The 22216-nt window shown below is 46.3% G+C and overlaps 2 protein-coding genes across 3 annotated transcripts in view; one reads left to right on the forward strand and one right to left on the reverse strand.

Moving 5' to 3' along the window:
- The window catches only part of VMA12 (vacuolar ATPase assembly factor VMA12), a 44460-nt gene extending 39320 nt beyond the window's left edge, over positions 1–5140 (reverse strand). For both annotated transcript variants that reach the window (XM_073616607.1, XM_073616606.1), the window contains exon 1: positions 4846–5140. In XM_073616607.1, coding sequence (XP_073472708.1) covers positions 4846–5125 — 280 coding nt within the window. In that variant the 5' untranslated portion in view covers positions 5126–5140. The remainder of the gene's footprint in view (positions 1–4845) is intronic.
- Positions 5058–22216, forward strand: part of POLDIP2 (DNA polymerase delta interacting protein 2) — a 38912-nt gene continuing 21753 nt past the window's right edge. The window contains exons 1-4 of the mRNA XM_073616605.1: positions 5058–5275; positions 9323–9404; positions 14763–14860; positions 18416–18512. Of these exons, the coding sequence (XP_073472706.1) occupies positions 5124–5275; positions 9323–9404; positions 14763–14860; positions 18416–18512 (429 nt within the window). The 5' untranslated portion in view covers positions 5058–5123. The remainder of the gene's footprint in view (positions 5276–9322; positions 9405–14762; positions 14861–18415; positions 18513–22216) is intronic.

A 22216-nucleotide genomic window follows, 5' to 3' on the forward strand; every position in this document is an offset into this window, starting at 1 on the left:
CGTCCGCCGGACCTGCTGATTGGCTCCCACTGTGAGGGGTGTGCACCGCAGACCTGGAAGTGCAGGATCATGTACAGGAATGTGATCCTGCCCAGGGGAGCCGCCTTGCCGCAGTATATATGCAGTATATGGTCGGCAAGTGGTAATACACAAAAACACTGTATAATACCCACACAAATTTGAAAACTATGTAAACTTTACTATCCATAGGAGAAGCTCTAAAAGCCTTTACAGATCACCACTTTAGAGTTACACAGGCAGTCTGGTGTTAAAATTACTGCCCATGATCTGATGTTCGCGGTGATACCTCACATGTGTGGGATGTTCGCTGTTTGCGTGCATGACCAATATGTGTGTTCGTCTTTGCGTGCAAGCACAGGGGTACTATTTTTTAAATTATTATAACATTGTCGCTTTCATTTTTTGTTGATCACTTTTATTGTTACCACAGGGAATATAAATATCCCCCATGATAGCAATAGGTAGTGACAGGTACTCTTTATTGAGAGATCTGGGATCTATTAGACCCGCTTCCGGTTTCCTATATCATAGAGGCAAACAGAACCATTCCAGTCTCTATGCGCCTCTATGATCAGCTGGTGGAAGCGCCGGCTGGTTGATCGGGTATCCCGGTGGAACGGGACAGCCCAAAAAACACACGGAAGGCAGAGAAAGTTAGTTAGCTGCTAGGATTGCTTTTACAAGAGCCTCATCGGCTCTGAAATACAATACCAGTATGATGCCTGCAGCTGCGCAGTATATTGTAACCACTTGAAGTCCAGCAACGTTTCAGTACGTTGCTGGTCGTCAAGTGTTAAAGAAACAGACTTCCAAGGTAGTAATCTCAGAAATACTGTCTGTGCCAGGAGCCACAGCAGGGAGGCAGCAGGAGTTTGACAGCTAAACAGGTGTGTGAGAAACTGGTGCAGGAAAGAGGGTTTTGGATTCATGGAGAACTGGGCTGACTTTGTGGTTTGGTTTGTAACCAGCTCTACAGCAGAGACAAACTGCACCTAAATGGGGAGGGTGCAGCTCTGCTGGGGGAGAAGATGGGAAAAATGTTGGAGGAACTTTAAAACTAGGATGGGTGGGGGAGGAGGGGAATCACAGAAAGGTATACAAGGGTGAAATTGTGCAGATGTGGGTAAAGTTGGGGGAGGAGCCTCAAACCAGATGATAATGTAACTAAAGTATCTAATGCTAGTAGGCATCCTAAATCTTACAGTACTGTAAGAATCACCAAGGATAAAATAATACATGCTTCTACAAAAATAAAAGGCATGTACAAAAAGTCTGGTTAATAACATGGAGGAACTAGAATATCTGATACACGAGGAGGATTCTGACTCCTTTGGGAATATCAGAAACCTGGTTTGACAGCTCAAATGACTGGCTTTTGACAGGGTGGTTAGAAGAAGAAGAGGGATGTGCTTATATGTGAAGAATGATTTGATAGTGAATATGAGGGATAACATTACTATGGGCCCAATGATGAGGTGGAGTCTTTGTGGCTTGAGCGTCAAAGGGACAAAATACCGTATTTATCGGTGTATAACACGCGCCGGCGTATAACACGCACCCCAAGTTTAGGAGGGAATTTTAAGGAAAAAAAACTTTTAGGAGGGAAGTTTAAGGACAAAAACTTACATTAAAATGCCCATCAATGCAGCGTTATCAGTGTCCATCTGCAGCCTTTTCAGTGCAGCTTTGCCCCAGTGCAGCCTTGTCAGTGCAGCTTTGCCCCAGTGCAGCCTTGTCAGTGCAGCTTTGCCCCAGTGATCATTTCAGCCGGACTGGGCATGACTGAGCGGCGCCGAGAAGATCCGAGTACACTCGGCTATGTGTATCTCGGCTCCGCCCAGTCACTGTGATCTTGGCGGCGCTTGTTCCGCTCCGCTGAGTCCCTGCGAACTCCGCAGCGCCATTTTTAAATCTACACGCTATGTGTATTTCGGCGGCGATCGCCCCAATCGATCAAAATTAGCGGGGATCGGCGTATAACACGCACCCACGATTTTCCCCTGATTTTAAGGAGAAAAAAGTGCGTGTTATATTAAATGTTAAATTCACTGTAGAGCAGTGGCCTCCAAACTGCAGCCCTTTGCTTGCTTTTATCCGGCTCTTGGGGCACGGTTTCATCTATTGATACCAACAATCGGGCACAATTCCTCCCAATGACCAAGCATAATTCTTCTCAATGACACCTACGATGGAGGACAATTCCTCCCACTGACACCAATAATAAGGGGCACAGCTACCCCCACCGAAACAAATCACAGGGCACTATTCCTTCCACTGATGCTGGGACATTTTATAGTCTGCACCCCCTAAAGTCTGAAGGACAGTAAACGCACCCTTTTCTTAGAGACCCTTGGTGTATATTATAGCCCCTTAGGGATGAGGAGGAGACCAATCTCTTTTCACAGTAAGACGGTAGGAAGGGCAAGGTTATTATCATGGGGGATTTCAACTTTGCTGATACTGATAGGGCAGAAGGAACTGCTAACTCAACTACGGCTCCTCATTTCTTTAATAAAATGCAGGACAATTTCATGTGTCCAATGGTGGAAATAATGCTGTACTGGACCTTTTGATTACAAACAACACAGCGCTGATTGCAGATCTGGAAGTAAGGGATAACTTAGGTAACAGCGATCACAGAGTAATTACATTTGGAGACATGAGGGTAGGACAAGAACACTAAATAGCCGTGCCCCATACTACATAATACTGAATAAGATCAAATACATGCAACAAAGAACACTGAAGAAAAGTGGGAATATTTTAAAGACATTAAGCAATAGCATTCATCACTGAATTCCAATGGGCAACAAATATAAAAGAACAAAAAGTTAAACCTGGGTGGCTAAATACGAAGGAAAAAGGTATTATCATGAGAAAAAACGGTCCTAAAAAAATATATAAGTCTGAGGTGTCACCCCGCGCTTGTTCCCAACCCCATGTCACCCAGGGCTTTGTTCTTGACCCCGTGCCTGTTCCCATCTCAATGTCACTCTGCCTCTGTTCTCAATGTGGTATCACCCGGCAGCAGTTCCGACCCCGTGTCACCCAGTGCCTGTTCCCTACCTCATGTCACCCCACATCTGATCCCGACCTGTGTCACCCAGCGAATTGTTCCTGACCCCGTGCCTGTTCCCATCTCAATGTCACTCTGCCTCTGTTCCTGACGTGGTATCACCCAGCAGCAGTTGCCTTGCGCCTGTTCCCGACCCCGTGTCGCCCCGTGCCTGTTCCTGACTCCGTGTCGCCCCCGCACTTGTTCCTGACCCCATTCCCCCCGCACTTGTTCTTGAACCCGTCCCCCCCCCCCCCCCGCGCTTTGTTCTTGACCCAGTGCCTGTTCCTGTTTCAATGTCACTCTGCCTCTGTTCTCAATGTGGTATCACCCGGCAGCAGTTGCCTTGTGCCTGTTCCCGACCCAGTGTCGCCCCATACCTGTTCCCGACCCCGTGACGCCCCCTGCACCTGTTCCCGACCCCGTATCGCCCCGCGCCTGTGCCCGACCCCGTCCCTTTTTCCGACCCAGTGTCGCCCCCCTCGCCTGTTCTCGAGCCCATGTCGAACCCAGCCTGTTCCTGACCCCGTGTTGCCCCCGCGCCTGTTCCCGACCCTGCGCCCGTTCCCGACCCAGTGTCGCCCCCGCATCGCTCCGTGCCTTTTCCCAACCCCGTGTCACCCCCGTGCCTGTTCCCGACCCAGTGTTGCCCCCGTGCCTGTTCCCGACCCAGTGTCACCCAGTGCCTGTTCCCGACCCAGTGTCACCCCCGCATCGCTCCGTGCCTTTTCCCAACCCCGTGTCACCCCCGTGCCTGTTCCCGACCCAGTGTTGCCCCCGTGCCTGTTCCCGACCCAGTGTCACCCAGCGCCTGTTCCCGACCCCGTGTCGCCCCCTGCGCTTTGTTCTTGACCCAGTGCCTGTTCCCGTCTCAATGTCACTCTGCCTCTGTTCTAATGTGGTATCACCCGGCAGCAGTTCCTGACCCCGTGTCACCCAGTACCTGTTCCCGACCAGAAGTTACATAAACTCGTGCGCTGTATAATGTGCACATGGGTTGCCATATGTGAGATACACCGCCCAGCGAATTGTTCCCGACCCTGTGTCGCCCCCACACCTGTTCCCGAGTTGAACCCCGCCTGTTCCAGACCCTGTGTTGCCCCTGCGCCTGTTCCTGACCCAGTGTCACCCCCGCGCCTGTTCCCGACCCAGTGTCGCCCCCGCGCCTGTTCCCGACCCAGTGTCGCCCCCGCGCCTGTTCCCGACCCAGTGTCGCCCCCGCGCCTGTTCCCGACCCAGTGTCGCCCCCGCGCCTGTTCCCGACCCAGTGTCGCCCCCGCGCCTGTTCCCGACCCAGTGTCGCCCCCGCGCCTGTTCCCGACCCAGTGTCGCCCCCGCGCCTGTTCCCGACCCAGTGTCGCCCCCGCGCCTGTTCCCGACCCAGTGTCGCCCCCGCGCCTGTTCCCGACCCAGTGTCGCCCCCGCGCCTGTTCCCGACCCAGTGTCGCCCCGTGCCTGACCCAGTGTCACCCCGTGCCTGTTCCTGAGTCGGACCCCACCTGTTCCCGACCACATGTTGCCCCTGTGCCTGTTCCCGACCCCTCGTCGCCCCTGCTCCTGACCCAGTGTCTCTCCCACGCCTGTTCCCGACCCTGCATTGTGCCTATTCCTGACCCCGTGTCAACCCGGACCTGTTCCTGACCCAGTGTCGCCCCCCCCGTTTCCAACCCTGTGACACCCTGCGCCTGTTCCCGACCTCATGTACTAATCAGGTGTCGCTCAGATTCCGCTCCTCATGTCACTCCCCGGTAGGTGACCCTGTCTCTGACCTTTCTTCCGTAGTACAGCATGTAGCTCCCTCAGGACACTGAATGGCACTAGAGCCCCGGGCCCCTGGCTCAGTATCTCCTCCGCCCTGCTCCTGGTACTCTCACACAGGCCGCCTTTCTCCTCCCTTAGACGCCTCAGCAGAGGTTCGGTCGCCCGGCATTCACTCGCCATGTCTTCCAATGAACACAGAGCGGAGGATTCTGGGAGGGAGGTCACATGATATGACAAGCTACGTACCGGAAGTCCGCTGCGAGTGACGTCCGGCTCTTGCAGCACCATGGCGGCTAGACGCTGCCTGTCGGTGCTCGGTCGGTTCCGCCAGGGAGGCCTGGCCGGCGGTGTCGGTATGGAGCTCCGGCAGGCCCGGTCCGCTCTGCTGAGGCCTGTGTGCGGCTGCCGCTTCCAGCTGGAGCGGGCGCTTTCCTCTCGGTAACAGGATTGTGCGGGCGTGCATGTCTATGTATGGGATGGGGAGGGGATTCCATAGAGATCCACTGAGATTCCCTGTCACCTGCCGGTGTATCTCACATATGGCAACCCATGTGCACATTGTACAGCGCACGAGTTTATGTAACTTCTGTGTAGTAGTGCAGTGCGCGGGCTTTCCTCTGGGGGGCGCTGTGCTCCATGGACACACACGCAGCCTGCAGCTGTAAACATTGCTGTGGCACCTTGAGGTTTGGCAGGATCACCTTGTGGTGACATAAGAGGCCTGAAATAGTGTGAGCTGCTTGGAGGGAGTCCAGGTGTGTGTGTGATCCCTCCATAGGGATCTGTGGCCTCTCCTGGAGTGCACATGTCTGAGCTGTACATACTAGGCACATGTTTCGTTTGCTAAAGCATGTACTTTGGAAAGTAACTTTCATGTAGGCGTTGTTTACACAGGGCCTACTATACTGTATTCCCAGGGAGGGCTGGTTATACCTGTGTATCCCATTCATGTCACCTGGGGCACAGCGTCTGCACAGACAGTCCCTTGGTCCCCATATGGTATTCATATGGGCCCTGCATGGTATAGTGCCCCCTGTGTGATCAAAGCCTTATTTTCAACCTTTCTGTGTTGCTGATCTTCTCCGGACTCTTTCAGACATTTTCTGTCTATGTGTGCTCATGCTAGCAGTGGTTACACATTATTAGGCCAGGTTCACGCTGGTGCACAGCGGTTTAGCCACAGCGCTGGTGTATCCACGATTTTTGTGTTTTTTATCCGCAGTTTAGCTGCCATCCCATATAGACCTTTATTAATTTGCGTCACATTTTCTGAAAGCAAGATGCTCAACTTATAGGACCGTGGGTAAAATGACTGGATACACCCACACTGCGGCCAAACCGCAGCACGCCATTGTGAACCCTGCAGTACTTTGATCGTGGATGCAATGCTCTGCAGGCTCCTGAGAAAAAACATTTTTTTTTTTTTTTTATGTTGCAGCTTACCAATCATTAGATGTAGTGTTGCAACCATACCAAGTATTTGAATGAGTACTTGTGCAAATGTTCCGATACCTGAAACCAATATCTTTGCGGTGCGCTTTGAGCCCATACAAAATGTATGGGCTCAAAGCGCACCGCAAAGAGTCGGATGTGGTGCAATTATTGTCCGAATCGCATGCGGTTTCCTGCACCACTCCTGTGTGAGCCCAGGCTTGTCAAAAAGATTTCAGCCTGGGTTCACACGAGCGGTGCCAATAGGACAGGAATTGCACCACATTCCTGTTCAAATTGCATGTGATTCTTTGCAGTGCGATTTGAGCCTATTTATTTTGTATGGGCTCAAATCGCACCGCAAAGGTATTGGTTTAAACCTAACTAGATGTGGTGGCTGCATTCATTTTCTTTTAGAGTTTAGAGTGTAATTTGTTATACATATGACAAGATAACCTATTTCAATCTTTCACAGAACTTTGACATTTCAGTACAGGTTTATTGACCACAAAGGCTTTGCGATGAGCTGTTCTTTTTCAGTGCATATCACAGCAACGCTGTGGAGTAAACTGATAGTATGGGGTGGAAACAGCTGCCCTAATGCATCTGGTTTGAATGAGCCCTTAGGCTCCTTTCGCACCAGTGGACCGATCAGGTCCGTCTGTCCGTTTTTCAGGTGGACCAGCTCGGGCCACCATTGTCCTACGGGGCGGTGATGGCAGTGGACATGCGTCCGCTGACACCCACCAGGCATCCGATCTGACAAATTTAGCTGAAACCAGACATATGGCGATACGTCGCCATCCGTCCAGGGGGTTGGATGACAATTGGATGGAAACTGACATGCAGTCCGTTTACATCCGACTGCCCCATACAGGAGAGCAGGCTGTGTCATTGTCTGCTCTGCATAGCGGACACGGACCTTTCATCCATCTGCTCGGGAGGATCAGCGGAGAGATCGCCCGCTGAGCAGGTGGATTCCGCTCAGATTGATCTACCCCATGTGAAAGGGGCCTTAGTGAGTTGAGTCACGATTAGTGAAGTTGTTCTTGAAATCTTTCCCTGATCCCCATTTGTAAGCAACGTACATAACTATTTACCTTTTAGTCCTTCTGAAAATTTCACTGGTGTCTTGCTGTCATTGTGGGTGACAGGGCTGCACAGTGAAGATCTCAGGAACTTGGCTAATAGTAAGTATTTCGGTAGGTGGCGGCATCCACTGAGAAGGGTGCAGGGAATATTTAAATAACTTCATTAAAGGTGAATGTCACGGAACGCCCCACACTCCGCTTGAGTGCTTCCGTCTGTATACCGCTTCCTAAGTTCTGGAACACGAGTCCAATGGATCTGGCTATAGAAACCCCAAGAACTAGACAACACCAGTCTTGGAGTACATCAGAACTGCCTTTATTTTGAGATCTCACAGACCTTTTTATGTCAGGGATGACTCAAAGCTAACCTAATTAACATGACCTAATTTACTACAAAATGTACCCAGACCAGATGACAGTCTTGTGGGCACCGGGCTTCACACATTAATACAATTAACAATACAAACAACAATCTCCCCCCTCCTCAGCCTAGACCATTCGTCTATTAGCCAGGGCTGGTGGCTAATGTGATCAACTGCTCTCAATTAACATAAACAACAATGGGTGAAAAGACTCTTAGAGCCACACTAAACACATTATAACAGAGTCGATGACATTAGCATTTAACAGTACGAGTCCCAATGGTATAAATCAGTCACCATTCTAATATGGCATATAAAGGGTTCCAGAGTCTGTGTGTTTTGGGGGGACATGGAGCTGAATCCATAGTAACATCAACCCCAGGGTCCCCAGGCATACAGCTCACAGAGAGCACCATTCCCCCAAATGCTAGGGCCCATAATCGGTGGGCAACAGGCCTGCATACAGTCCTCTCCAACAGCCTCCGTCCCGGCCAGGTCCGTGACAGTGAATTTGTCCTTAAAAGTTTGAGATTTATTCTTCCATGAACATTTCTATTGAATGTTAAGGATCTTTACAGATATTGGGGATATAAAAAGCCTAGAGTACATGGTGATGTTAGTCGTTGGTATGAAGAATTAATCGAACATAAGGACATATAAACAGCAACCAGAGGGAAAGGTGGTGTTTCGTAAGAGAGCTGGGTTGATTTACCATAGTGTTCTGTAGAAGGTACACTGAGCTGTGCATGTACAGCTCAGTTTACATTTTTGGTACAGAGCCTATGTGCCGGGATGATTGAACTCCTGCGCATGCACGGTTGTCATCCTATGCTGATTATTCAAGATGGCATTAGGCTCCAGGAATGACTAAGGTAGATGGGCCAGAGAGGGAGCTCACGGATGTGCAAACTGTTGGAGCGGAGGTTAGTATGCAGACTTTAGCTTCACCTTAATTTGCAAGCAGCGCTACAGTAAGCCCTCATTCACAATGTGCAATTTGACAGTTCCAAATGGCGTGACAAGTTGCATCCTATTGCCGGCAATGGAACCGTTCAAATTGCTGCGACTCTGAAAAAGGTTCCTGCACTACTTTTTTCTGATTTCATTGCGACTTGCATAGACTTCTGTTAAAGGAAGTCACAATAAAAGCTCTGAAGTAGTGCGATTTTTTTTTTTTTTTTAAAGCCGCCCTAGTGTGAACCAGGGCTTAGGCTTGAAGTGGAACTAAACCCACTAATTTATTTGTTAATGAGCAGTAACATTCAAGGCGTGCTTCTGGTGATACCTGTCGGAGTTGCCAGTGTACTTATATCAGCTCTCAACTGAACTTTTAAGTAATCTTCTAGTTTATAGCAGATCACATGTGCTGCACCATGGCACCTACAGATCTAAATAGAGGGTAAGTTGGCACATTTCTCAGCTGTAAGGACCTGGAGGGTTTAGTTCCACTTTAAGCCCCACAATATACCTTTTCTTTAAAATAATTTGTATCATTGGTTTTGAACATCCTATGTTTATTTGTAGTCTGCATGCATGGTTATGGTAGACTTGCTTTATCAGTTTTAAATGTGGTTTTGGACTAAAATTGTTGTTCATTCCAGGAATAGACCAGAGGGTAAAGTTTTGGAAACGGTAGGGGTCTTTGAAGTGCCAAAGCAGCAGGGGAAATATGAAACAGGCCAGGTAAGGATTTTTAACTATGTCAACATCAGATATAACATTATTATTTAACTTTTTAATCACAGTTGACTCATTCAAATCTGTCCCTTAGTTTCTAAGCAACATGATCAGAAAGGTTTTCCCCGTAGCTAGAAAGGAGATTTTTTTTTTTTTTATTATTGAGCAGGGGCCAATCTGGAGACTAGCGCTGCTATTCCAAAAAAAAAAAAATCAGTCTGCGGTTCTGTGCGTCTATCAGAGGCTGCTTTTACACAGCCCAGCCAATGGATCACACAGTGCTAAGTGATCTTTCAGTTTTAATGATGAACAGGCAGTGCAGGCAGGCTGTGTCATACACCGCACCAGTTTGATGTTGCTGATCATTCAGAAAATGGAAAGCTCACACAGTGTTGCAACCACTGATAGACACACAGTGCTGCAGCTCTGAGTGATCTGTCATTATTATGAATGCACAGACAGGGCATCAGCAAATACTTTACACAGAGCCGCAGTTCTGAGTGATCTTTTAACATGTATAAACAGGCAGTGCTGATTGTTCATTTATAAAAGTGACATCACTCAACTTGGAGAGGGAGCAGGGTTCTGTGTTGGCTATACTGCCCCCTGAGGAATACCTACAATTGGAGCTTTAAAAGGGGGTGAAGCTACTACCAGCATATAGACGTGCATTTTGGGGACAACAGGACCAAGTACTATATATACTTGGTCCCCTGGGGAGTTAAAATGAATGATCTTCTTTAACCGCTTAAGCCCCGGAAAGTTTTACGCCCTTAATGACCAGGCCATTTTTTAAACACGACACTGTGTCACTTTAACTGACAATTGCGAGGTTGTGCGACGTTGTACCCAAACAAAATTTTCTCCCCCCCCCCACAAATGGAGCTTTCTTTTGGTGGTATTTGATCACCTCTGCGTTTTTATTTTTTTTAATTTTTTGTGCTATAAACAAAGCGAAAATTTTTTGAAAAAAAAAAAAATTTTTTTTTACTATTTTTTACTTTCTGCTATAAAGCATATACCAAAAATATATAAAAAAAGCTAATTTATTCATCAGTTTAGGCCAATATATATTCTGCTACATATTTTAGGTAAAAAACTTGCAATAAGCTTATATTGATTGTTTTGCACAAAAGTTATAGTGTTTACAAAATAGGGGAAAGATTTATGGCATTTTTATTAGTTTTTTTTTTCTTACTAGTAATTGCGGTGATCAGAGATTTTTAGCGGGACTGGGACATGATTTGAACCGGAATGTGGTGCGATTCCTGTCCGAATCGCATGCAATTAATTTATGTATTTAAGCTGGATATGTAACCATATTCCTGCAGTTCAAGCACATCTAAGACCCCTTTCACACTGGGGCGTTTTTCAGGAGCTTTAGCATTAAAAAAAGCGCCTGAGAGAAGCCTCATTTGCAATCCCTATGTAAAAGCCCGAGTGCTTTCCCACTGGGGCGCTGTGCTGGCAGGGCGTCAAAAAAAGTCCTGCAAGCAGCTTCTTTGCAGCGCTTTCGTGTTTTTGCCACCAGGCTGGGTGCGCCGATGGCCCGAGCCCTTTCACACTGCCAGCGCCTGACAAACGCCCCAGTGTGAAAAGGGTCCTAAGCGGCTCTTTACCAGCATTTTTCGAGCGCTGGCAGTGTGAAAGGGCTTGGGCTTCCACATTGGGATTGCAGATGAGGCTTCTTTCAGGCGCTTTTTTTTTTTTTTAACGCTAAAGGGCCTGAAAAACGCCCCAGTGTGAAAGGGGTCTAAACCTTAAAGAAAGTTATTGCAGCTTACCAGTCCTTAGATGTGGTGGACGCATTTGTTTTGTTCCAGGTAGGGATGCACCAAAATTTCGGCCACCCGAAACATATCGGCCGAAAATGGCCTTTTCGGCAAAAAGCCGAAAGAGAATTCTTGCCGATACTGGTCCTGGAAAAAGGGGCGGGGCCATCCCGCCGGGTGCCGCACATGTTTCATCCCGTGCGCCCCTCAGAGTCTTCCCTCTATCCTCCTCCTCCTCTCACTTCTGTCCTACACAGCCTCCCCAGTGCCTGGTAATGAATGTCACGCTCACACACTGTGTGTCAGAGATCTGAATTGCCGTGCAGCCGATGTAACGATGTCCCGCCTCCTAGACCGCCTCTTGCGATAGACGGCACTCTGATCCAATGCTAGGAATCATTGTGCTGTCTGTCATAGGAGGTGGGACATCAGCTGCACGGCGATTCAGATCCAGCTCTGACACACAGCGTGTGAGCCTGACGCTCATTACCAGGCACTGGAGAGGCTGTGTAGAACAGGCGTGAGAGGAGGAGGAGGGAGGGGAGACTCTGAGGGGCGTACCGGGATGACACTGGCTGCACGGCGATTCAGATCTGACACACAGCGTGACATCGCATTACCAGGCACTGGGGAGGCTGCACATGATGGGCACTGGCAGGCTGCAGAACATGGGCACTGGCAGGCTGCAGAACATGGGCACTGGCAGGCTGCAGAACATGGGCACTGGCAGGCTGCAGAACATGGGCACTGGCAGGCTGCAGAACATGGGCACTGGCAGGCTGCAGAACATGGGCACTGGCAGGCTGCAGAACATGATGGGGCACCGGCAGGCGGCATTGATCTCCTGTACCACGTCCCCAGTCTCTGACCATCTCCTGTATAAAAATATTTTTTAAAAAACAGTCACTTTCGGTATCGGTTTTTGGGATCAAGGAAGATTTATTTTCGGTATTGGTTTCGGCACCAAAAAAACCCATTCGGTGCATCCCTAGTTCCAGGTTTTTATCCCTTTTTTATTTTTAGTTGCTGATCCTGTCAGTAATATTTTCCATGTTAGAGTGGCTTGCTCACTCTACTGTATCCATGGAGCGTCATCCACCTAAACTGCTTTTCTAATTTGGACTACAGTCGCTTTCTGCTCTCCTTATCTGTTATAGAGGGGGGTTTTGTACTTAACAGAAGATAGTTGATAACCGTCATTAGGATTTCAGTTTCCTGCATGAAAAGTTTAAGGCTGCATACACACCTGAGCCATATAACATAGATTGATGCACTCTGATACAAGGTTCAATCAGTGTGAGAAAAGAATCTTTTGTGCTAAAAAACCAATGTGAAAAAAATTGCTACCAAATCGCTAAAAAATCGCATATACATAAAATCGCAAATATATGAAAAAAATCGCAAATATTTAAAAACTGTGTTTCTCCAGTTATACAAATCCACTGGAAGTGGTGCAATAGCTCCCAAGTAAACTAAGCAACAATTGTGTATAGATATACTAAAAATGCGTTTGCAAATAGTAATCAATCCAAATTAGTGCCAATAAATAAACAAATTAGATACATTCCCTGTGATAAGTGTTGAATCCTCCATAATAAAAAATAAACAAATTATATGCTTATAAAGGTGCAATGCATATACAATTGATGAGTATAAATAGATAAATAGTGCCAATAGAATCTGATTAAATATAGATGATTAAATTCATGAGATAGGATAAGTAACAGGCGACAGCTCAATCCCCAGCAATTTGGGACATCTGGACTTCTGCAGCACTTATCTGTTCACCCTCTGAGCTATTTCTTCCACAGCCACAATGAATGGTAATTTTCTCAGTATCAAGTGGTTTTATGTAAAATAAACAAAGAGAGAAAACATTGGGCAATATTGTTACAATAAAAGTTCACAGGCAAAACAGCACAGTGATAAACTCACGTGTGCCTGACTTGTTTTAGGCATGCAGATAGGCAGATCTCAGCTGGCTTGTAAGGACAAGGCTTGCTGTGCAAGCTGCTGCTGCTTGATACAATGAATTCAGCAGACTGTGTCCTAAGCTCCTCCCACGCGTTACATCACTGACACGTGACTTTCTCAAGTGTCAGTGATGTAACGCGTGGGAGGAGCTTGCGGTGCAACTTGTGTGCTGAGGATGAAGGGGAACCCCGCCACAATGAAAAAAAAATTGGCGTGGGGTTGCCCCCTCAGACAATACCAAGCTCTTCGGTCTGGTATGGATTTTAAGGGGAACCCCCTTTGCCGAAATAACGGCCAAAATCCATACCAAACCCTTATCTGAGCACGCAGCCCGGCCGGTCAGGAAAGGGGGTGGGGACGAGCGAGTCCCCCCCCCCCCCCCCCCCTTCCCCTTAGCTGTACCAGGCCGCATGCCCTCAACATGGGGGTAGGTGCTTCGGGGCAGGGGGGGCTCTGCTCCCCCCCCCACCTTAAAGCACCTTGTCCCCATGTTGATGAGAACAAGGGCCTCTTCCCGACAACCCTGGCCGTTGGTTGTCGGGGTCTGCGGGCGGGGGGCTTATCGGAATCCGGGAGCCCCCTTTAATAAGGGGGCCCCCAGGTCCCGGCCCCCCACCCTATGTGAAAAGACGACGGAGAAGACCGGGCCACCGCTAGCAAAAGAGCTGCAAAAGAGCAGAAGATAGTGGACCAGCCCGCCAGAAGAACCGGAGAGCACGGAGAAGAAGGAAGAGACCCCCCCGAAATTGGAAGAAGACCCCCGGAGCTGACTAATAAACTACTTTAAAAACCTGTGTAGTGTGTTTTTATTTTTGATGCTTTTCCCAGGTGAATGGGTAGGGGTACGATGTACCCCATACTCATTCACATACGGTGGGGGGCCGGGATCTGGTTGCCCCCTTATTAAAGGGGGCTCCTGGATTCCGATAAGCTCCCCCCGCCCGCAGACCCCGACAACCAACGGCCAGGGTTGTCGGGAAGAGGCCCTTGTCCTCATCAACATGGGGATAGGGTGCTTTGAGGTGGGGGGGCACAGCGCCCCCCCCCCCCTGCTCCGAAGCACCTACCCCCATGTTGAGGGCTTGCTGCCTGGTACGGTTAAGGAGGGGGGTGGGGGCCCTCGCATGTCCCCACCCCTTTTCGTGACCGGCCGGGCTGCGTACTCTGATAAGGGTCTGGTGTGCATTTTGGAGGGGACCCCCACACTGTTTTTTCGGCAAAGGGGGTTCCCCTTAAAATCCATAAAACGCCCAAACTCCAATAAACTGCAGTTTATCAGCTCCAGTGTGCATGGAGCCTAAGTATAGATATACTCTGCATAAAAAATTGTAGGGGAATTTGTGCAAAAAAAATGCAGAAAAAGAAAACAATTGCATCACCTTCCTGGTATTTGAAATAATCTGATTTAATATGGCACAAAATATGAAAGACGTTTTTTTATAGATTAGCAAAGTTATCTGCAATATAAAACTGTTTTTACTTTAGTTTAAATATTACAAAAAATGTATGTGTATAGTGTACCTAGAGCAGTCGTGCAAATAAGAAAAGTTTTGTAATTTTGTGTAAGGGTAATGACTAAACTACTTTTGTACTAATCTTTTCAACATGTTTGTTGCAGCTTTTCCTTCACAGTGTCTTTGGATACAGAGGCATCGTTTTGTTTCCATGGCAAGCAAGACTTTACGATCGAGATGTTGCTTCTCCTGTCTCAGAAAAGTTAGTTTGGTAAAATTATTTTGCTAAACTGGACCATATGTCCTGTGACGTTTGCTAAAGTTTGGTTCTTCTGGAAGATGGTGCCTCTTAACTCTCAGCTATTTAAATGTTTTGGTAGTTGATATTTATTTGCTATTTTTTCACAAGTACAGTAAAACCTTGGTTTGAGAGTAATTTGGTTTGAGAACGTGTTACAAGACAAGCAAAATGTTTTAATAAATTTTGCCTTCATATAAGAGTAGCGTCATGTCACAAATGAGTATAAAAGAGAAGAGAGGCACCTCTAAGTGTAGCAATATGGTTACATTTAATGAAGGTACAACATTTAGCAACTTATTGCTACACTAAGAGGTGCCTCTCTTCTTTTTTTTATACCCTGTAAAAAAAAATGCTTTGATATACGAGTGCTTTGGATTCCAAGCATGTTTCTGGAACAAATTATGCTCGCAATCCAAGGTTTTACTGTACCTACCTCACTCATGTCTGAACCACTTCTAAATATGCTCACCTTGTAAATGAGACATGGACACATTGCTCATTATACAGAAAATTGTGCAGGTTAGGTGTCCCAGTAGGTTATCAAAACCTGTGCAGCGAATGAATTTATAGCGGATAAATTTGAGCTCCCTAATATATGTTCCCCCTTGAGATGCCTCCTGGGAATTTTTGACCAAGAGGAGTTGGATGTGTACACCAAGCTGTTCCTTAGGGTTCTATATTTTGGGGTATGGAAAGTTGTAGCTAGGAGGTGGATCAATGGGGAACAACTGACGTTAGGGATGTGGTTGAAATTTGTGAATGCGGATGTTCTTCTCTACCGTATGACGTACGAGGCCAGGGGGAACTCCCAAGAAGTTTAGGTGGGTTGACTCAAAGGAGACATTGGGGGATGATGTGGATCAGTGAGGGTCTTTACTTGTTTCACCTGAGGGTGAGGGTGCAGGCTTAACACGCTGATATACCTGAGGGGGTATTAGAAGACTTATATTAGAGGAACAGCCCCCACAAGGTCACTAAATCATCCACTGAGAAAGATCCCTGCTCCTACAGACAAATCTGTTCAGCTTCATACTAAACCTGGACACCAGAAGGTTCATATCTGGGGTACCCCATCGCTGGCTCAAACACTTATGGGAGAATATACCACTCCACCGGAGACAGTTTCTGCTGGCTGAGTAAAAAACACCTGTCAAATTTCCTCGCCAGGAATGTGGAAAACGGGGAGTTCTGCCCAAGACGGGATGAAGTCCACTACCTCCTGGGCCATCCAATCACCTGAAGGTGATGGCATAACCCTATGGTAATGGTCATGAAGATGCTCTGTGTCCTGCAGCGTACAATAAGATTTCTGAAACTTTGGGGTGCGTGCAAGCAAGAAGACTTTACTATTTACTAATTGAAGTCCATTACACATAGCTCCTACTTGATTTTGAACCATGGCTCTTATGTGTTTAGGTCCAATGTACCCAAGGCTGCAGTGCCATAACTCATTTGTGAGCTATTGTTTCTAGGAATACTACAACCCCCAATTCCAAAAAATTTGGGAACGCGGTGTGAAGTCTACATAAACACAGAATGCAATGATTTGCAAATCTCATAAACCCAAATTTTTAGCCTTAATAGAAAGCAAAAGAGATTTGCATTTCCCACCAGTCTTATCAAAATTAGCCCTGTCTACACCAGAGCTCATGATGTGGCACCATACAAAACTGAGACAGATTGATTTTGCCAAAGTTGAGTATGACTATTTACCTAGTTGGACATGTACCGTAGCTTGAGAAACTGAGTTGGCATTGGGCTGGAAGGCTGTGGTCCTGTGTAACCTTTAAGCCTCCAATTAATGATAGCAAGAGATTCTAGGGGAGGAGTACTACTGTCAGGAGCCATAAGGTCCATAAACTCTGAGGCTTCAACAGTGCCAGTGGAGAATGGGTCTGCAAAGTAGTAAACGTCATACATTAGACAAGGTGCTCTTAAGAAGTTTGATAAGATTTGGAAACTGTGGGGAGAGAAAAAAAAGAATATACATATAAATAGTCAAAGAGACGATAAATTAGAAAAAGGGAAGGAAAACGGTCAAAAGACGAGTGGAAGAAAGGTGAATGAAAGGAATGGAAGTGAGACTGTGTTGGTTTGGGGATGTATAATATAGCTAGGGTAGTAAGTGGTATACAGGGCTGAATGAAATTGGCTAAGAGAAGGGGGCTTGTGTACCCACCTCCTCTGCCAAACTTATAGATGTATGATTTTTTTTTTTTTTGTAAAATGGAAAATGCTTTAATAAAGTTAAAAAAAAAAAAATAAAAAACCTTTTAAGCCTCGAATTAATGATAGCAAGAGAGTCTAGGGGAGGAGTTTTACTGTCAGGAACCATAAGGTCCATAAACTGTGAGGCTTCAACAGTGCCAAAGTAGTAAAAATTAAAGTCTGGCAGTGCCAAACCTCCCGAATCCTTAGGACACATCGCTCTGATTCTCTTTTTTGGTTATATTTGTTTATAATTGATTATTTTGCTCATTCTCACCCCCTCTGACTAGCTTGTAGTTATTTGATCACACTGCTATGTGAATACTTATCGAACTTTGCTCCCTATGCTTATTGTATAATAAACTTGTTTTGATAAAATACATTTTGGAGAATTAACTAAGCTTTGCCACACTTTCAGGAGTGTCGTGTGGCAATTTCACATAGCAGATAGCTCTGACAGAGGAAATATGTAGAGGCATTTTCCACCCTCCACTCTGAGCGGAGGGGGTGGGTGTACAGTGAGATCGGATCCAGCTCTTTCTGTTCAATGTGCTGTGTGTTGTACCTGTCTGTCACAGCCACTGAACAGAGAATAGATCACTCCTAATTAAAGTGTTACTAAACCCAGGAGCCTGCATTTACTATATCTGGTCTCCCAAAGTGCACAGAACATGGAAATGCAATTATTTTTAAAAAATTAACTGCCAAATACCTTCTCCCATCAGCAGTCTTGTGACTTCTGCCAGTGTCCAGCTAAGCACTGGTGAAAGCTTGTAGGAAGGGTTTTCATTCTCCTATGACTGTCCTATGAGGCTGCATGACCCCCGATTTTCTGTCTGGACAGTGCTGATTGGCCCTGTGCCAATCGCATACACCCTCGCAAAACGAAAGGAAAAAAAAATAGCAATACACACCAAACTGAGCATGTAGAGAGTGCCCACAAGGCTCTGTTCTATCAGGAGATGGTTTGGGGACTGTGGAAGGAGGGGAGAATCAGAGAACATGGGATCAAACAGCCTTTTTACACAATGCAGCCGATTACTCCTTAGGTTCTACAATGAGTATCACAAGCATGCTGCTTATACAGACTGTTTTTACTGTTGTAGGTTTAGTAACACTTTAACAAAGTGGCTTGCGCCCCTTTTGTTAATCGGGGGTAACATCTGCTCCATCTTCTAAGTTTAGAAGAGTTGTGCAAGCATTGTGCCTACAAAAAACTTTGCTAATTTCCCCCTTTATGTCAGAGAAATCCTAATATGTATCACTTCCTCTTAGTTGATATAAAAAGTAGTTGTCTTGCATTGGCAGGACAGAGACTTCAGCAGCTCATGGATCCAAAGAGGTCAAGGGCAAAACTCATACCTACTATCAAGTACTAATCGATGCCAGAGACTGTCCCCATATAGTAAGTATGATTTACAGAATTATATTGGGAAAAACAAAACCTAATTCTTAAGGGGAGTTGCTGTTCTATTTTCATTACAGATGTGGGTCCCAGGCCCAAAACATGCCATCCCCATGGTCTGGATTTTCTTTCCTTTTTTTTTTTTTTATTTTTTTAGTTTAGGTTGTAGCTGTTGGTTGCAGCTCCTCTCATGCATGGGTTTCTTAACAATGTTTTTGCTTAACTCAACTTTTGTGGGACAAAGAATAGCAAAAATATATAACATATACAATTGATAGTTACAAAAACCATATTTTACATGATATTAAAACTTACCTTTCCTTTTGGCAGCGCTGTAATTTTCTGTAAAATTCTATGCAATATGCCACCTGGTGGCCTTCTGTACATTTAAAAATGTAATGACTTTACCAGATGTTAATTTAAAAAAAAAAAAAAAAAAAACGGTACGATTTGGGCTTTAACCCCTTCCCCCTGAGCGTACGCAGATGTGCATACTCGGCTTTCGTTTGCTATACCGGGATGATGCCCGCAGCTGCAGGCATCATCCCGGTACTGTTTTTTAGAGTCGGCGATCGGCTTTTCAGCGATAACAACCGATGCGGCTAAAAGCCGCTCAGCTGTTATACCGGAGGAGCGGAAGGGGACATCCCCCCTTCCCGCCGCTCTTACCGGGCCTCCCGTTCCATCGGGAGGCCCAATGACCAATCCGCCGCCTTGGGCGGCTAGGGACAGACTGGAACGAAGCCGTGAGTGGCTTCGTTCCAGCCCCCTAATAGTAAACACGGAAGCAACGTCATGGCGTCACTTCCCGTTTACTCGGCTGCCAATGGCGCCGGTTTAAAAAAAAAATATACAGTATTCAGAATCGCCGAAAATGGCGATCTGAATGCTTTGAAGTGCAAACGAGGGATCGGGGGTCTTTTGACCCCCGATCCCTCCATAAAGAGTACCTGTCACTACCTAGTACTGTCACAAGGGATGTTTACATTCCTTGTGACAGCAATAAAAGTGATCAAATATTTTTATTTATTTTTTTTAAACACAATTTATTAATACAAAAATAAAATAAATAAGAAATTTTTTTTTTTAAAAGCCCCCCGTCCCCGCGAGCTCGCGCAGCAAAGAAAACGCATACGGAAGTTGCGCCCGCATATGTAAACGGTGTTCAGATCACACATGTGAGGTATCGCCGTGATTATCAGAGCGAGAGCAATAATTCTAGCACTAGACCTCCTCTGTAACCCTAACCTGGTAACCATAAAAAAATTTAAAGTGTCGCCCATGGAGATTTTTAGGTACCGTAGTTTGTCGCCATTCCACGAGTGCGTGCAATTATAAATCGTGATATGTTTGGTATCTATTTACTCGGCGTAACATCATCTTTCACATTATACAAAAAAAATTGGTGTAACTTTACTGTTTTTTTTTTTTTTTAAATTCATGAAAGTTGCGTTTAAAACACCGCTGCACAAATACCGTGTGATATAAAATATTGCAACAATCTCCATTTGATTCTCTAGATTCTCTGCTAAAAATTATGTATGTATGTATATGTATGTGTGTGTGTGTGTGTATATATATATATATATATGTGTGTGTTTGGGGGCTCTAAGTAACTTTCTAGCAAAAAAATACGTATGTTAACTTGTAAACACCAGATGCAGCTCACAAACACTCCTTGTTCTGAGATGACACCGCCCTGGTGAGAACTAATTCCAGGTGCTGGCTTTGCTTAAGTTGCAGTGAAGTAAGAAGAAATCCTGGATAGCCGCACTCTGGGATGAGGACATCTTTATTGAAGTAAAATCCAAAATACAGTCAAATACAGGAGAGTACAGGGTAATAAACTGCTAACGCGTTTCACATCATTGGATGCTTATTCGTAGCTGAAGAGGGATAGTAACAGTGTGATATAAATAGAGAAGTAAAAAGGGGGTGGAGTATATGCGCCGGTGGAACAACCAATCAACGCGCTACATAACAATCCCACCCTCTCAGGGTCGGATGTCAGCGGACATGTCACCGCTGACATCCGACGCTCCATAGAGATCTATGGAGGGTCCGTTCAGGTCCGCCTAAAAAACTGACAGGCGGACCTGAACGGATCGTCAGTGTGAAAGAGGCCTTAGTCATGAAAGGGTTTAATGTATAGCCCAAAAAAGTGGGCTTTCTAATATTTGACTGCAATAACATTATGTAGAAGCACAGAGCTAGATGATCAAGGAGGAGCTTTCAAGTTTAGTTAATCTACTGTAAGATTGTAGTGAGATTAGTGAATTTTTATTTATTTTTGATTATATGCTTTTAGGTTGAGCTTTTATTGGTGTTTAACCACTTGAGGTCCGGGCCATAGCCGAATAACGGCCACAGCGCGGACCTCAATTTCCGGGAGGCCGTCATGGGACGTCCTCCCCTGTGCGCGCGGCCTGCAGGGTGTGCGCGCTGTGATCACCGAGTCACGGAGACTTGGATGATCCCAGTAAGGGGCCGGTCCCGGCCTCTTACCATGTGATCAGCTGTCAGCCAATGACAGCTGATCACATGATGTAAACAAAAGCTTGGTGATCGGTTTCGTTTTCTCCTCACACTGACAGTGAGGAGGAAAAAAAAGCCGATCACCGGCTTATGTCAAAGGGACATCGGTCCTGAAGAGGAAGGAGGCACATATGCCTCATCTGTGCCTGAAAGTGCCATCTGTCATTGCCACCTGCCAGTGTCCATAGTGCCCAGCAGTGCCACCTATCAATGCCCACCAGTGGTGCCAATCAGTGCCACCTAGCAGTGCTGCCATCAATCAGTGCCGCCTCATCAGCGTACATCAACGAAGGAGAAAAATGACCTGTTTGCAAAATTTTATAACAAAATATAAAAAAAAAAAAAAAAAAAAATTCTGTCTTTTTCAATTTTTTAAACAAAAAACTAAAAACCGCAGAGGTGATCACATAATATCAAAAGAAAGTTCTATTTGTGGGGAAAAAATTATAAAAATTTTAATTTGGGTACAGTGTTGTATGACCGCAATTGTCATTCAAAGTGCGACAGCGCTAAAAGCTGAAAATTGGTCTACACAGGAGGGGGGTTTAAGTGCCCAGTAAGCAAGTGGTTAAAGGAGAAGTACAGCCAAAGCTCGTTTGGCTGTGCTTCTCCTATGGATCACAGGAGTGCAGTTCATTTTTCACTCCTGTTACCTATTTTCAGCAGAGAGCGGGAAGTCCACTTTCTGCTGATGTCAGTCGGTCCAGGCTCAGCATCATCACGACCATGGAGTCAGGATCCGCCAGATCCTGGACCAACACCCGGCTCAGGCTCTTGGCTAGCCACTGAAAGCCTGAGCCAGCTGCCCCCTCCACAGCCCAGTGCTCCAGTGAGCAAGGAGGGAGCAGAGCAGAGAGCTGTGATGGACAGTCACCAGCTCTCTGCTCAGGGAGCCCTGAGAACCAAGCGTTCAGCGGTGTTCGATCGCTCGGCTCTCAGTGTAGAGACGCCGGGGGACAGAGCATCAGACTGATGTTGCATCCACCTAGGTAAATATGAATTAAAAAAAAATGCAAACCCATACTTCTCTTTTGATCTGTGTGTTTTAATGTAATTGTTATAATCTTATATGTCTTCATGTTGTACATTACTGTGGTAGAATGTACTATATAAAACAATAGCTGTTTTACTTCTGGGTGTCATGGGTTACTGCACAGTATTGCTCTTTG

This window comes from Aquarana catesbeiana, linkage group LG02, assembly GCF_042186555.1.
Source record: "Aquarana catesbeiana isolate 2022-GZ linkage group LG02, ASM4218655v1, whole genome shotgun sequence".
NCBI classification, from domain to species: domain Eukaryota; kingdom Metazoa; phylum Chordata; class Amphibia; order Anura; family Ranidae; genus Aquarana; species Aquarana catesbeiana.